The 17,440-nt window shown below is 48.2% G+C and overlaps 1 protein-coding gene and 1 non-coding gene across 2 annotated transcripts; one reads left to right on the top strand and one right to left on the bottom strand.

The window, feature by feature from the left end:
* The first annotated feature begins 4,240 nt into the window (after positions 1–4,240).
* On the top strand, positions 4,241–5,667 carry LOC109762945 (putative serpin-Z12). Its single transcript, XM_020321826.4, has one exon. It carries the CDS (start codon positions 4,336–4,338, stop codon positions 5,575–5,577), a length of 1,242 nt encoding a protein of 413 aa, XP_020177415.4. The 5' UTR covers positions 4,241–4,335; the 3' UTR covers positions 5,578–5,667.
* A 5,010-nt stretch (positions 5,668–10,677) lies between these two features.
* LOC120967723 (small nucleolar RNA U3) lies at positions 10,678–10,905 on the bottom strand. Its single transcript, XR_005761443.1, has one exon. It is a non-coding gene; the product is annotated as a small nucleolar RNA U3 (small nucleolar RNA).
* Between the last annotated feature and the right edge of the window lie 6,535 nt (positions 10,906–17,440).

Here is a 17,440-nt window from a genome sequence, read left to right as displayed (position 1 = left end):
CGGGAACTTATCATAGAAAAGCAAGGCATGGCATTGATCTACAAAATGAATAGAACAAAAGACCCTTACTGACCATGAGTCAAAAAGGATCATAAGATATGATGGCACTCATGTAAACATAGCAAGTTTCGTTAACAGGTTTCAGACTTAGCAGAAAACAGAGCATGGCATTAACAGCATTATGAAGGCATCTTGGTGAGCTTGATTCACTCATCACAAAGCAACACATGACAAAACAAGCATACCTTCAGAAAGATGGCATGTTTATGAAGCTATCCATGGTAATAGCAAGTACATTGCATGAAAGGATCAACTACAACAACCTTGGCAAAATTGAATATCATGTTAACATTCTTCCAGAAACATTTTATAGGAAAAGTAGAGTAAGATTAAGACACGCTAGGGCACTTCATAATTGCAAAAAGGGGCATGGATGGATAGAACACAACTATATCTATAAAACATCCGTACTGAACATTCTTCAAATAAGCATGGATCTCACTGTAGCCACATGGATAGATGGCAACAGAATAACAGCAGTAACAGACTTGGTGAAAATCCTAAGTCCCTGAAAACAGAAACATCACGAAGCCTAGTTTGCATGCTTGTGCTAGTCACCACATAGATCAAAAAAATACATGGCATACACCTCTATAAATATGGCATGACATAGATCAAAACACCTGTAGAGCTCATGCCCAGAAGATGCACACATCAAATGTGGCAAAAATAACAAAACACCAAGTTCTGATAAGTAACAGCAATAAACATCATATAGCACTCTTGCACCAGAGATTTGGGCATCAAAATGAACTCAAACGAGCATGACACAATGGAACAAAATGAAGAGCATCTCGAGACGAACATTTCGATATATTATGCGCGCAAAATAGAGTAGTATGCAAATGAGATGCACATGATGACATGATATGAGACCGTCTCAGTGCAGTGTTCATGGTGTTGTGACCGTCTCACCGCCAGCACGCGGCAGAGCTACATTGCAACACATCGTGCTGCGACCAATGGACCTCACCGGCGACGGGAGCTATAGTGGAGCGCATCGCCGACGCAGCGGAGCTGCATTGCAACAAGTCATGCTGTGACCGGTGGACCTCACCGGCGGTGGGAGCTACAGTGCAGCGCATCGCCTGCGCGGTGGAGCTGCAGTGCAACGCATCGTGCTGCGACCGGTGGACCTCACCGGCGGCGGGAACTGCAGTGCAGCGTACAGCGGCGATGGTGGGTGCTATGACCTGCGCGAGTTGAGCTTTGCTCCGACGGCTGCTGGAAGGCGACGTTGCTCTGAGAAACGCGGGGACAGAGACGCTCGGAGGGGCCTGATCCGACGTCCGTCAGCGGGACAATCAAACGGCTGTCAACCCGACTGATTTTGTGGCCCTTCAAAAAAAGAAGATCTAGTCTTTCGATAGAAAAAAAAAATCTAGCGCTGTACCAGCGGACCAGCGGTACCAACTCCGAGTTGGATCAAGAGTCCTGGCGCCAAGAAACACCGAGGTGTACTCGGATTATAGTTTGCTAGCACACCGATGGAGGTATTCTCCTTTTATATTTCGGCAGCACAAAGACAACCAAGAGTTAGTTTCGTTCTATACCTACTTGCGTCTCGTATATAGTGCGGGTGGCCGTCGGTGTAGGTACATTGTGTCACACAAGAATCAAGGAAATCTTCCAGCTAGCCATGGCGGCTGCCAACGAGGCCGTCTTCGGAGACGAGTTCGTGGCTGATGAGATCCTTGCCCGTCTGCCGGCCCGCTGCGCCGTGCGCTGCATCGGCCTCTCGAAGCGCTTCTGGCAACTCCTCAGAAGCCCGCACTTCTGGCTGCGCCACCTCCGTCTTGGCGCTCCAGGCCTGGAACTTCCTCGTGCCACTTGCCTCTACGACAAATGTGATTACTGCAAGACCACCTACTTCAATGCCGTCGGCCCCGCGTTCGCCTTCGAGCACACCGTCAACCTCGAGCACGGCAGCTGGTACGCCAACACCTGCAACGGGCTGGTCCTCCTGGCCGCCCGGTCTTCCCTCGACGGCGTCGTTTTCAACCCGGCCACCAAGGAGGAGGTGCGCCTGTCCGTGCCGTCGTTGCCGCCGCCGGCGGCTCCCGAGGACGACGACGGCTATGTGCTACGCCGCTTCTTGGGGTTTGGGTACGCGCCGTCGAGCAAGGTCTACAAGGCTCTCATCTCGGAGTTGGTAGCTGACGGCGATAGCACGACCACAACGTTGATGGTGGCATCATTGGACAGTGTCGGCTGCCAGCAAGTGCCGAGGACGGTGTTCTCATGCGACAAGGAGATTTTCAGTGAGCACAGCCTACACACGGCGGAAAACAAAGTGTACTTTCTTATATACACATCGTACTTCACCGATGAGGGACGTGAAGAGTATGAGACCGATGCGACATCCATGCTTGTTTTCGATGCCGACGACGAGGTCGTCACAAGCGTTGCTGTCCCGGAAGGGCAACCAATTCAACCCTGCAACATGTTACAGATAGGTGGGCGTCCGTGCATCTACATGTGCACGGGCCAAGACATGGTGCTCTGGTTACTCACTCCCGATCACCAATGGGAGAAGGTATACACTCTGGTCAAGCAAAGCTCTCGGTCACACGATTATTTGTTGGGGGCCTGGGACTGCGGAGGTGGCCTTCTGTTTGCTAACTTCAAAATTACCGGTGCCTACTTGTACAACCTCCACGAGGCCATTGATGAGGAAAAGGAAGAAGGCGATTGCGGCGGCCACCGCAGGCTGGAGGCTGTCTCATTGAAGAACGAAGACGACATGCCAGAGCATTTAAAACATATCGGGGGTGTTCCGACAAATCTATATGATTACCAGCCGACGCTCATATCACCAGCGAGTATCTTCGGCGATGTTGCCTTCTCAGACCGTTTTGAGGTTACTGTCTCGCCCAAGCATGAGTTGGATTTGATTTTCCTGGAATGGACGGGGAAGTTATTCGTAGAGCCGGCGATGCAAATGCTCTCTACAAGTCAACATCAGGTGGCATCTAGTCAGGCAGAGTGACCAATGTTGTTACCCCCGTTGGCAAAAGACAGGCGGGTGCGCAGAAGAAGGGAGATAGGAGCAGCTAGGAGCAGCGTATAGAGAGGATGAGTTGTAAAACATCCATGAGAAGTATGATTCTATCATGCACGTGGATATACCATGCATGCCTCATTGTGTCACCCGTCCAACTTGTTGGAAATTCGCTCACCCATTGCTATGTATTCATTTGTAGTTTTGTACATCTCCTTATTTCCTCATATTTCTATTACTATAAAGTTGTACTGACTGTGCGTCAATTAATATGGATCAGAAAGAGTATGTCATTTTCATCTAACAACTTTCGCTGGAAATTTCTCGTATAGTGCTTTTCCAAAGCATGCACACAAAATTAGAGCTTTACCGTGCTCATAACCTGGTGTTTGGCGAACATAGGTCTCCTCTTGTGAAACATCATGAAGGGGGGGGGGGGGGGGGGGGGGGGGGGGAGGGAGAGAGAGAGAGAGAGGTGGTTGTACACAAACTGTCAATGAACAATTACTAATAAGTGGCACAAATTCTAAAGCGCAACTGCTCTTTGATGAAAAAACCAAGTAGTATTCTTGATATCGACAAAATTTCAGGAAAAACACATGTCAATGTTCGAGCTTGATGAAATTTCAAGTAAAAATTGAACAATATGTTTTCTAGGTGATCACTTCTTAGCGCAATCGAAGTGACTCGGATGTTGCTTTACCCTATACATGATGCAAAATAGTATTTTTGGTTCCCTTTCGAAACTAATTGATTCAAAAATCTTAAGATCTCAAGTTGCCGATTCAATAATGACTAGATTAAAGAGGTTTGTTCCAATTTACATTTAGAGCGAACCCTAAACATTTACAAATAATCGAAGACCAGCTGTGAATTTCATAAATCAAATAAGATAAAATACATTCACACTTAAATATAATTTAAAATTCTTAATGCATAGCTTAAGATCATGTGGGTGATAGAACAACATCCAACATTAAGTGCAATTTAGTCTCAAATGCCATGCTATTGGTATTACAAAAACATAGTGGAGTACAACATTAGAATGTTGCATGCATTTCCGCGGGCCATCTCGTTAAAAATCCCTGATGTCCAGTATAGCCCAATAGCCCATTAGTCCATTGTCCCGCTAACCCTAACCCACACGGACACGCCAGCTCGCAGGTAGCGGGAGGGATCACTCGCCGCCGGCCGCCGCCTCCCGTCGTCCTCTCATCCCCCGTCGTCTTTATCATCTGATAGACCGATGGACACCAATAGAAAACCTTGCCGCGATGGCGCGAACCCACGGCAAACCCATTCCGATTTCGTCCTTCGGGAAGGCCGTCGTACTCTGCTTGGCCCTGTTCGCCGCATGGCGCCTCTGCTCGACCCTGTTCGCCGACGCGCCTCCTCGTCCTCGTTTCAATGTCCGCGATGCGTCGTGCCTGCCTCTCGCCAGGGAGGTCGGCGTCCGGGCGGCCGCCGGCACGGGAAGCAACTTCGTCGTCTCGCCGCTGTCGATCCACGCGGCGCTCGCCATGGTGACCGCAGGCGCGCGGGGCGACACGCGTAGGGAGCTCCTGCGATTCCTCGGTTCAGCGTCGCTCAACGAGCTGCACCGCGCGCCATCGAACGAGCTCGTCGGCAGGCTCAACGGCATAGCGCAGACGTCCTTCGCCTGCGGCGTGTGGGTCGACCGGAGGCGGGCGCTCAGGCCAGAGTTCGCGGCCACCGGCGCGTCGCGGTACGGCGCCACGGCGGAATCCGTGGACTTCGTGTCGGGGGCCGAGCAGGCGAGGCTGCGCGTGAACGCCTTCGTGGCGGACGCGACGAAGCAGCTCATCCGCGACATCCTCCCTCCCGGCTCCGTCGACTCGTCCACGGCGGTCGTGCTCGCCAACGCGCTCTACTTCAAAGGAGCGTGGTCTCACCCGTTCGACCTCTTCACGGCGCCGTTCCACGTCCCAGGCGGCACCACCGTGGGCGTGCCGTCCATGACGACAGGCCGGTCACAGTACATCGCGCTCTACCCGGGCTTCAGGGCACTCAAGCTGCCCTACAAGAACGACGTACTGCGGCAAGCTGATGCATTCTACATGCTTATTCTTCTCCCGGACAGCGGCACTCTCAGTCTCGCCGATATCTACGACAAGGCGGTGTCGACGCCAGAGTTCATCAGGAAGCACAAGCCGGTGAAGAAGGTTCCGGTGGGGCGGTTCATGGTGCCCAAGTTCAAGTTCACCTTCGAGTTCGAGGCGTCGTCGGATATGGGAAAGCTTGGTGTCACCAGGGCTTTCAAAGTCGGCGACTTCTCAGGCATGGTGAGCAGCGGAGATGGGCATGGGCAGGTCTCCATCTCCCGAGTGTACCATAAGGCCGCCATCGAGGTGGACGAGCAAGGCACCGTGGCCGTTGCTGCCACGGTCATACGCATGGATGGTAGTGCGTTTGAGAAAAAGGAACCACCGCATTTGGTAGATTTTGTGGCGGATCGGCCCTTCTTGTTTGCCGTGGTTGAGGAGATGACAGGTTAACTGAATAAGTACATGATTACTCTATAAAATGTGGAACACTTAGGTTTTCGATTTGAGTAATTGAACATGTGGAACCAACCTTGTGCACAAGATTAATGTCTAGGAACTCAGAATCCCAACCAATAATGGTACAACCAAGGAAGGGCAGGAGATGCAAGCTATGAAATCGTACTCTTCTAGTTATGCCCTGGCATTTAATCTTGGATATGATTTTGTTGATATTGTGTCAAAGTCTTAAAGCAAGCAGTCAATAATCACTCTTGTCTCTTGGACAGGAAGGAGTGTCCAGCCTTTTACTGTTTTACAGATGCATAGAAATGTTGAAAGACAAGCTGAACTCCACAAGCAAAAGGGAGCCTTGCTCTGGATTCCACAGCTGGATTGCCATAAACTCTTTTCACATTTTCCCTCCTTAACATGCTTGCAGTAAGCAAACCACCTACAGTTTTCTCAAAGGTGCAGAGCTCCCATAAAAGAAAAATCCTTGTTTACTAACTGATATAGAAGAGCCATGTGGCAGCCGAAGAACTTCAGACATAAGAAGCAAGGAATGACTTCTTTTCACACAGTTTGCAAAATAATTTTTGTGTGGTGAAACATGTATCAAGACGAATCCTGCAGAAATCAGTCTCTACATATTTGAAGTGCAGCAGTCCTAATTAGGCCCTGGCCTTTTTTGAGAGAGCAACACCTCCTGGAGCTTCTGGTACAGATGCATGAAAGTGTTGAAAGAAAAGCTGAACTCAGTCTTCCACAAGCAAAAGTAAGTCTTGTTATGAATTCCACATCATTTTCCTTACTGAGCATACATGCAGTAGGCAAACCACCTACTGTTTTCTCCAACGCAACGTGCAGAGAGATCCTTCTCAAAATCAAGGGTGCAGAGTCCAGTCAACCTTTTTTTTTTATCTGGCTACTACTAATTGAGAGACAGACTGATACAAGCGCCATGTGCAAAGGAACAACTTCTTTCTGCCATCTTACTCTGTTTCAGTTGCCAGTTTGCAAAGTTGTTCTACTTATGCACTGGCCATCAATCTTGGATTTGATTTTTTGGATGTTAATATTTTAAACTCTTATGAACATCATCACACGCTGGAGCATTTTGAAAAGATTACTGCTTGAGCATCTCCAAAGCAGCCCAGCCTTCATAGATGGCACCCACATCCTAGCTCTGCAGCCAAAAAGGAAAAAAGATTTGTGGAGTCTGTCAAACAACCTCTGAGCCACCCTGCACCAGGGTGAACTGGAACAGGCACTACTAGAAAAAAGGCTAAAGATGGAATGGCCACTAATGGCGCACCAGACATGTGGTGCGCCATTGCTATGTGCTGGTGCGTCATTAGTGTGTGAAAACACTAATGGCGCACCAGACAAACCGTGCGCCATTAGTAACAAATTTTATTTTATTTTATTTTTCCAAACATACTAATGGCGCACCAGGACACAGTGCGCCATTACTAGTTCTAACTAGTAACGGCGCACTAGCCACATAGTGCGCCACTACTATATTTTTTTATTTTTTATTTTTTTGCAAAACTACTAATGGCACACCAGGGAACAGTGCACCATTACTAGCGATCCCCCTCCATCTCGATCGCTATCCCAGCTCGCCAGATCCGGCCCCCCTCGCCGCCGAGCACCCCCCGCACCCTCTACCCCGCTCCACCGGGCGCCGCCGCCGACCCCCCGCACCCTCCCCCGCTCCACCGCCGCCGACGACCCACCGCACCCTTCCCTGCTCCACCGCCGCCGCCGACGACCCACCGCACCCTCCCCCGCTCCACCGCCGCCGACGACCCACCGCACCCTAGCTCCCCTGCTCCACCGCCGCCGATGACCCACCGCACCCTCCCCGGCCCGCTCCACCGCCGCCGATGACCCCCTGCACCCTCTCCGGCCTGCTCCACCGTCACAAATGAATGCTACAGCTAATTCCTCCCTCTCCCTCGCCAGTTCCCCTTCGTCCCTCTCCCCCGCGCCAGTTCCTCTCCGTCCGCTCCCAATCCGCGCCCCCGCCGCCTCCCTCTCCCCATCCTCCCCTCCGACCCCACCCCACTCTCGCCGGAGCAGCGCCGCAGGGCCGACACCAACCTCGCCCTCGCCCGCGCGCGCCGCAACCTCCGCCTCGCATTCAACAGCTACACATTCTACACCGAGGACAAGGACATGAAGAGCGATGGTTATCAGAACTCCGGGGTAACGATGGAATCCTACACCGGTAACGACAAGGACAGAGCACCCCCCGCAACCCCCGACGACCCACCGCACCCTCCCCCGCTCCACCGCCGCCGAGCACCCCCCGCACCCTGTTTTTATAAAAATTATTACTGTTTTTATAAAAAAATATTACTGTTATGATTTAAACAAGTTTCAACATATTTAAACACAAATAAATATCAAACAGCATTTTAAATGCATTTTTTATAAAAATTATTACTGTTTTTATAAAAAAAAATTACTTTTATGATTTAAACAAGTTTGAACATATTTAAACACAAATAAATATCAAACAACATTTTAAATGCATAAAAAGAAAATTGGGGAGCCTGGGAATCGAACCTAGGACCTCCTAGTGTGTGTGCTGCATGCTAACCAGTCGGGCTAGTGGGCGTGTTCTGATGGAGATAGGGTTAGGTGGGATATAACCTGACCAGTCGGGCTAGTAAGTAAAACAAAATTCTAATGGCGCACCAGGGGAGGTGCGCCATTAGAATCGACGTACTTATGGCGCACCAGGGGGAGGTGCGCCATTAGAATTTTTATACTTGTTCCCCTCGCACTGTCGCCTCCCTCCCTCCCTCGCTCGCCAGATCCCCCACTCCTCGACCCCAACCGTACGCCGCCGCCCCCTTGCTCCGCCTCCTCCGTCCGCCGTGCCTGCACGCCGGCGAGCGCGGCCCCGACGCGCCCATCCCGCCTGCCCTGCCGTGCTCCGCCACCGGCCCCTGCTCTCCTTCGACCGCGGCGAGCGAGGACCCAGAAGAGCTCTGATCCCGACCGCGACCCCTTCGTCGACCCCGACCCCGACCCCTCCGGCGACCAGGTACCTCTCCTCCTTCCTCCTTCCTCCCTCTCTCCACCATTCCCCATTCCCTCCCACCTGTCCAGCGCCGACTCCATCACCATGGACTGACTCCCTCGCAGTCGAGATCCGCCCCGTCGACGTCTAGCAGCCCAGCTCGACCTCCAGCCACTCCAGCTCCCTGGTGCGCCAAAAAGGTGGCAGCTCGTAGCCTCGTACATTGCTTTCAGTATGGGTGTAGAATCTCTAGCAGATAGTTCACTAGTATAACAACAATGGTCATTGTTTAGTATTTGGCACTTCTGTTTAGGTTAAAACAATGTTATTTTTTTGTTCTTTTGCAAAGATTAGAGTGCAGCAGCCCTGTAGATTGTGATTAATTACTATATGATTCAGTTCTAAATATTTTGTTTTATGATCCCAGTGCAAAGGAATTCATATTTTAGTTTACATCTGTCTATGTAGTGTGTTGTGAAGGCCAAGTTTGAGAAGTGGTGGTGTCGCAGAGCAATCCTCTCCCTTGACAGGTACAATGTCCACTCTTCCACGTCTTAGTTTTTTTAATGCAATTGCTTCATTGCCATATTATATCATTAACTGTTATATATCCCAAATCGTGCAAAACTTCAATAGGGCAAACCTTATGTGATGATACATGTTGTTAGTTGCTACTAGAAAGTGTTGAGAGATATTAAAGCGGTGTAACAATTGCTGTCGGGTTTAGCAACTGATATCTTCTTCATCTCCTTTTGCACTGCTTACATGTAAGGTATTGTAGTTTAGGTGCTTCTTTCACCAGCTGCAAAACAATGCAGCTGGTGCTTGATGCATGTGTTAATGCTAGTAAGCTCCTGTTATGGGTCTCAAGCATGAATGTACCCCAAGATTTCTATTGAACTGGACATGTGTTAATGCAATTAGGTGCTTCTTTCACCAGCTGCAAAACAATGCAATTTCATACGTTTTCACCAGCTGCAAAACATCATAAAAATACCATTAGGTACTTCCGTAAACACAAAAATAGAAACAATGCAAGACATGGCTTGTCTCTGATCCTCTGTTTTCTTTTTTCATTGGTTGCATTTTGATCCTAAATGTCAATCAATAAGTCTATTATTAGGAATCAGCAAAGTTGATTATCTATTCTACATAATTTCTAATCTGATGTTTGCATTTCCTAACTGTAGCATTTTTTTCTCAGACCAAGGCAAATGAAATCGACTAAAGAAAGAAATAGCATTTACCAATTACCACTAACCATGGCACTAATGTTTCACCTTACATCATATGTTTGTTCTCTGATACACATGTGGGAAACCTTCTAAACAACAACCTATTAATGGTAGTTGTTCTTTGTATTGTGGAATACATCGCATGTTTTATAAATTGGGTGATGTATAATTAGTCGATGTATAATCCTGGTACTAATTGGTCTCTTCTGCTGCTTATCAGAGATGGGGGGAAGCAGCCACCGCCGCTCTGCCTCACCGGAGTACGAGTTGGATGCTTTCGAGTTCTTCAGTATCATACTTGGGACTTTAGTATCAGCCACGAGGCAGGTATATAAAACGAGAGATCTCCCCTTCACCCATCCCATTATGATAACTCTGTTGTTTGCTACATCACTCCTTGTCCCAAATTGCAGAGGCTGCCTGACACTTTTATGAACATGCTGGGTGAAGATCCGCCACATAATGTGAAGCTCCGACAGGCCGGCAGCAGGGTTCGCAGGCTGTGGGACGTGGATCGAGGAGGGCCACATGTACCTGTGCCGTGGCTGGGAGAAGTTCTACAGTGCCTACGACCTACGGACCGGGTACTTTCTTTTCTTCAGGTACGACGATGACGCCACAATGCTCTTCAGGTGAGAAGGAGAAGAACAATGAGAACTGAACTATGTGAAACTTTTGTAATATGGTGTTGGATGGATAACGATGTTGGATGAACAATGTGAAACTTTTGTAATATGTAACGATGGAACTATGTGTTGGCTATGTATGTATATATGATGAAACTTGTGTGTTGGATATGATTGTTATATGGATGCTTGTTGTATATATATGTGTTGGATATTTCATATGTGAAATAGTGACCTGAGATTAAGAAAAAAACGATTTCTTTTTTTTTTAAATGCTACTAATGGCGCACTTATACCAGTTATTAATGATGCGCCATTACTAAAATATTCTAGTGGCGCACCCAGAGCTCAGAATGCATCAACCAAACTGAAGTGCTTGCCTCCTTATTGGTAAAGGATACAGCGGTACGAGCCTATAAAACAAATCCTGTTCAAGTAAGGTCGTGCTACCATCAGCAGCCCCTCGCCTTATAAACTGCTCCAGCGTCGTCTAAACTAGCGAGGTGGGACTAATTAGAGAGCAGCCATGCAGCAGCGCCTACTCAGCCAGAGCATGGAACGGCTGCAAGGGTACGCAGGTCATGGCCCATGATGTACTAGGTGGGAACGAGAATGATCAAAGCCCAGCCCATGTGAGGAATTATTTATAATCTCTTTTTATTGCGAATTTGGATTATTTATGATCTCGTTGTCCTTTTTCCATTTTCGTTGCATCAGTTGAGAAGTCTGGAGATATTGAAGCAGTCTAATATCTACTGCTGCATGGCCTATACTTTTCATTTATAGATATTGAAGCAGTCTAATATCTACTGCTGCATGGCCTATACTTTTCATTTATATTTACGTAAATTCTTATCTTTTATTTCAGTGACACCTACTCTTTTTTCTTTTCCAAATTAAATTGCAGTTGACCATTAGAAGTAGCAGACTACACATTGCCAGATTGGAGACATCACGCAAAGGCAGAACATACACTTGTTTGCTATAGTACTCTGGTGGCAGTTACAGCATCTTTTTGTTTGGTTGACTCAGCTGTTCAAAACTATTCCAGTGGGAACACTACTTGCTGCAACCTCCATTCGGCGATGCTGTCATCCTCTGCAACCTCCTTTTGGCGACGCTCAGGCAAGCCGAAGCACCGAGGCATGCAAAAACTGCCAGCCTGAACATGGTGTCACCAGGTTTTCGAAGGTGGCGACTTGCCGACTTCTCAGGCATGGTGAGCGGTGGGGATGGGCATGGGCGGCTCTCCATCTCTGGGGTGTACATAAGGCCACCATGGAGGTGGACGAGCTAGGCTCATACTACTGGATGGTAGTGCATTTGAGGAAAGCGAACCACAACATTTGGTGGATTTTGTGGCGGATCGGCCCTTCTTATTTCCCACGGTTGAGGAGAGGACAGGAGTTGTATTGTTCCTTGGTCATGTGGTTAATCCTCTCGCTGGCTACCTGAATACATAATTACTCTATACCTTTGGTTGTTGATTTGAGTAATCCTCTCGTTGCCTTAATAATTAGTTAAATGGTCTGTTTGGCTTAGCGTTCTGAACCAGCTAATTTGTATACTAGTTAAAGGGCTTTCTGAACCAGGTTCATGTTTCGGAACTCAGAATCCTAACCAAAGGGGTATAACAAAAGAATGGCAGGAGATGCAGAGCATGCGCAGTCCAGAAAATGTAGCCATTAATTTTAAGCAAGCAACCAACAAGCCCCTTTTTTTGGAGAGCAACAATCACTCTTACCTCCTGAAGCATGTAAGTGTTGGAAAGATAAACTGAACTTAGTCTTCCACAAGCAAAGGAAAGTCTTCCACAAGCATGTAAGCCATTCATAACGGACTCTCTACACAACATTTTCCTTCCTGAATATACTTGCAGTCGGCAAACAACTTACCGTTTTCTCAAAGTCAAAGGTGCAAAGTTCCCATCATTTTTTTTTCATCTGGCTACTACTAAGTACTGAGAGACAGGGCCCGTCAAAAAAAAATACTGAGAGACAGACTGAATACAAGGTGCTCATGTGCCATGCGTGGTCTCCAGAGTTCAGACAGTAGAAGCAAGGGATCACCTCTGTTTCAGCTGCCAGCTTGCTAAGTACTCCTCTATGCCCTGGCATTAATATTGGATATGGTTGTTTTAATATGTTTCAAACACATAAGGGATCAATCACTAAGCCTTCTTTTTCTTGGAAACCAACACCCACTCTTGTCTCCTAGAAAATGCTTTACCAGGAGTTACCACATCTTCAGAGGATTACTTTACGGATAGAGGAAAGTGTTGAAAGATGAGCTGAACTCAGACTTCCATAGAGCATTTGGGTTGCTACCTTCATGTTACACAGATCTATGTAAAATAGTTTCGGTTTGTGAGAAATATTTATTCAGGTCCAATGAAGATGAGTCATGCAGAAATCAGTCTCTACATATTTATTCAGCCGCGAGTTTCATGCCAACAAGTCAAGGTGTAGCACGGCCTCTGATTTTCTCTAAATAGGCTTTCCCCCCACTATATTAATATAAATATAGCAGTCACACGATACAACATGAGAACTATTGCTGGGGCAAACAGCACATCCACGCCCAAAAGAAAAGAAAGAGGAAACAATGCTGACACCGGCGAATCAACGGAAACGAAAATGATTAGCAGCTGTTGCGTCCTCTCCGTATTATCACCACGATCCTAGCACTCTGATTCGCTGCGTACCAAGCAGTACCTTCAAGAAGGACAATGACGATGATGACACTGCTGCCCGGACATGTCCTAGAGTTTCCCCCGGTATGCTCCGAGGAGTGGGAAGAGGTACACCCGACGCCCTTCAGGAAGGAGGGATGACACTCTCAAGCGTCACCGTCTCGGTGTCAAAATGACAAGGATTTCTCCCGAGCCCCAAAACCCCACCTCCCGGACAATCAGAGGCGCTCCCCCAATCATGCCATCCACTAACATACGCCACCACGCTCTTGCAATCACCATCATCGCCTCACCATGGCCAACGTGCAAGGCCGGCCAGCCCAAGACGAAGCAGTCATAGACAAGGTTCGACAGGATCACAACCACGCGGGAGGGGACAACCTCCACCATCACCGAACGCGACGACAAGAGCACACCGAGCCATTGGAACTGGAGGGCGGAAGCAGCGCCTTCATCTGGAGGACGTCCTCCACCGCCAACTGCGGGTGCCGACCTGACACGGCAGCAGGGACACAGCAGGCCAAACAGGCCCGGCCGAGCCCCGGGGCTCGTAAAGTCCCCGCCGCCGTGTTGTTGCATGTAGGCCGCCGCCGCCGCTACCCTCTTGATCAACCCATAAGCTTGGCTGGACATACACAGGCCCGTGAAGCTCCCATCGCCACACTTCAGCAGTGTGGCGTCATCACTGCCATCTCCATCGCGAGCCGCTCACCAGGCCAACCGGAGGCAATGAGGCAGACCCGCCCTGACCCAGATCTCGGCTTGCAGGGCCGGAGCTCCACCACCGTCACCCAACCATCAACGGCAGCACCACCACCACCTTGGGCACCCGTGGTGCACCAGGGAAGACCCGCCGCCGCGCCGGACCGTCGCCGTCGAGGAGCACCACCTGGGCCAGGGTTTCCCCGCGCCACCGAAAACTAGGAGGGGAAAGGCCAGCGGTCCGCCGCCACCGGGGTCGCCCGGCCAAGGGCAGGAGCAGCACACCGGCGACGGCGGGAGGAAGGAGGGAATGGGGGACTAGGGGCGTGAGAGGGGGGGCGCGGCCCGGCAGCCACGGGGGCGACGCGGGTCGCGGGAGGGGGAGCGAAAGGATCTCCTTCTTGCCTATGTATGGGCACATCAACACGGCCTCTAATCGCCATCCTTCCTCTGTGGGGATTCAATTAGATCATTTTTTTTAATTGCGTCTCCTTAGATTCGTGTAGATGCAATTTTTTTGTTTTCCATGCACGAATCCCCACAAAAAAATAAGCAAAGTTTTCCAATCAAAGCAATATTCCTTAATGTGTCAATTGTTGCATTCAGAAAATGTGTTTGATTGTTCGTACCAAGTGATAAATGAATGGTGAACAAGTGCTTGATTGCTTGATTAATGATGGTGACCAATGTGCAAACTGGAGCAATTTGTTTTAATTCAAACCGCCTTTTATCTAGCTTTATGGCAGATGAAATGTCATGAATCAAAATAATGACAGCGGATGAACACATACACGACAGCCTAGGTGGCAACAAAATTTGAGGCATAATCCAAATAAGAATAATTGTATTAGAAATGAGAAGAAATGGGCAAAACATGACAACAAATTTTAAATGAGATAATGGTGTCACAACAAAAATATTGAAGTTTAAAAAGTACTATTTACTTTTTTGTAACAACTTAGGTTTTCTAAGTGAATCGACAGTGTATGTACAACTAGTATGATGGCCCACGCAATCTGTTGGGCTACACCCATAGTGGAAAATAAAATATGTAGTTTGCTCTCATTTCAACTGATTGAATTTTGTATATATCAAGTCTGGTCTAATATTTCTGAAGCTTGATGATATACATTAGTAAATACAATTGATCAACAATTTATAAATGTCTCATGGAATACTTTACTTGTATATATTTGTTGGGTTTTTCTGAGGGATTATAATTTTCTATTATTTTCTGCATGACCGACCTATGTATATAGTTTTTTTTGTGGATGCTTATAGTCGTGTGTGCGGAACTGGCTTGGGTTTCCGGACTCAATTGGAGTGTGTTTCTAAATTAATTTTTGTTGTTTAGATTGAATACTGTATTTATGGGATTAATGATCTTTTACAATACTATGAACTCCACCTATGAAGAAGTACAATCCAATGGTATTTTTGTTACTTTTAAATAAAGCATAATGTCAATGTTTTGTAATGTTATAACTCAAATATAAATATTGACTTGCGTAAAAAATATGATGGCCAACATATACTCATGTTAGATTACAGTGATATACTTATTTATTTTGTACTCTCTGTTTTTTTTTTTGAGTCAGTACTCAATGCACCAACGTTGCCAACTAAGCTGGACCATTAGGTACTCACAAAACAGAAAAGCTGGACCATTAGGTACTCACAAAACAGAAAAGCTGGACCATTAGGTAAAAAAATGAATGGCTGTATTCATTCTGGGATACGGGTACCACCGTAAAAGAGCTCCCAGTTAAAGGATTCATACTACGAGGCTTGCTCCGGTGCACCCCCCTAACTCAATTTCCTAGGTGTCGTAGAATTGTCACGGCAGATGTCCTCGAGCTAGGACTTAGTCGTGGAGCCATCGCAGCTAGGAAGCTTAAAGGGGTTAAGCGGGACAAGGAATATAAGGGTTTATACTGGTTCGGCCCCTTACGGTGAAGGTAAAAACCTACGTCCAGTTTTGAGGTGGTATTGATTAGGGTTTCGATAACCAGGGAGCTAAACCGCTATGCCTGGCTCTCGATGAGATTGTTCTTCTCCCTGAACCGCCGCCGGGTCGTCCCTTTATATAGAGAGGTTGACGCCCCACGGCCCTCAGAGTCTCGGCCGGCTCATAAGAGTGTCCGGCTCGGACTCTCATCTATTCTTGCCTTATACTACAAGTTTTACTATAATGATGATTGTAACTACGGGCCTTAAGCCATATCCGGGTCTTAAGCCCATCTTTGGCCCACCGTCTTCAAGGTTGTCGTCGGGCTTCTGGCAATGACCATTATGAGTAACCCGGCCCCTCCTGGCGGGTGACTCTAAGGTCTATATCCTCAACATTAGGCCCCAGATTGATTTGAGCCGGCTCATGTCAATCTTCAATTCCTTCGACAGAAAACCTCCGGCTTACCATTGTATGAAGGCCATAACCCGGCGTGACGTCATCCTCTGGACTCCGGATGATCCGCCGTGACGTCATCTTCCATTAAGTCCGTTTTTTACTCCGCCAGATCCGCAACGGATCTTTGCCTTTACTGTCATCCCGAAAATCGAGGCGTTTCGTGGGGAGATAACCACGCCGTGGTCTCCTTCATTCTCGCGCCCACTTATGGATTCGCCCTTATAAATAGCCCGGCCCGGCGGGCCCTTCTCACTCTTCCTCTTCTGCCGTCTCCTTCCTCTCACTGCCCCCGTGCTGCTCGAGCTCCGCCGCCATTGCCGCCGCGGATCTTCTCGTCGTCACCAGCTCAGGCCGCTGCATCACCCTGATTTGACCAGAGAAACGCGACGTCCTCCGCGACTCACCGGCCCCTGTAAGTCCTGCTTGCCCTGTAGAACAGATCTGCAGTAGGGTTCGTCCGTGTTCTTCGTGTTCTTCGCTGTCACCAACGAGCTCCGGTAGTTTTCATTTTTACTGCCCCTCCGGATCTTAGACCTGCATAGACCTGTCGTGGTAGCTGTTGGGCACCCATTTTAGATGCAAGCAGATCTCTTTTGACTGCCTAAAGGCTCCATTCAAGCCCAAGAACTTCCCTTGCGTCTGTTTTTAGGTCTAAAAATTTTCTTTTGCCCGGCCATTTTGATCCAAAATAGTTATTGCAATGTGTGAAACCTGTTTTACCACACTTAGTAAAAAACTGCAATCATTGAACCACGGCGGTTTACATTTCCGGTTTAAAGAAACCACGCGCCGTAGAACCTTCCGACTTAAAGCAAACCATGCGCCGTAGAATTTTCCGGCTCAGCTATGATAATGCCGTAGACAGTCAAATTACTCTCAATACCTCGGCGGCTTAAATAACTCGACGCACTTAGATGTATACCATTAGTCCCCTTCACAAGCCGCCACCTTGATATTGAACTGTAGATTTCCTCCGGTTTATAATTAATCCGGACGTTTTCCTTTTTCATAGACTGCCAATTTTCACCATGCCTCCCAAAGCTCCCAAAGCCTCCATCACTTGCAACTGGATGAGGTCCAATGTCACCAATGAGACCCTAGCAGATTTTGTCAAGTCTGGATATCTGCCCAAGAAGGACGTCATGTCCTATCGTGCCCCTGACCCGTCAGAAGAGAGAC

This window comes from Aegilops tauschii, chromosome 6 (genome assembly GCF_002575655.3).
Source record: "Aegilops tauschii subsp. strangulata cultivar AL8/78 chromosome 6, Aet v6.0, whole genome shotgun sequence".
NCBI lineage: Eukaryota > Viridiplantae > Streptophyta > Magnoliopsida > Poales > Poaceae > Aegilops > Aegilops tauschii.
This window is presented reverse-complemented; position numbering and strand designations above follow the sequence as displayed.

Bases quoted from the DNA above. Each gene is read 5' to 3' on its own strand.
- LOC109762945 (XM_020321826.4), top strand. From the start codon at position 4,336: ATGGCGCGAACCCACGGCAAACCCATTCCGATTTCGTCCTTCGGGAAG.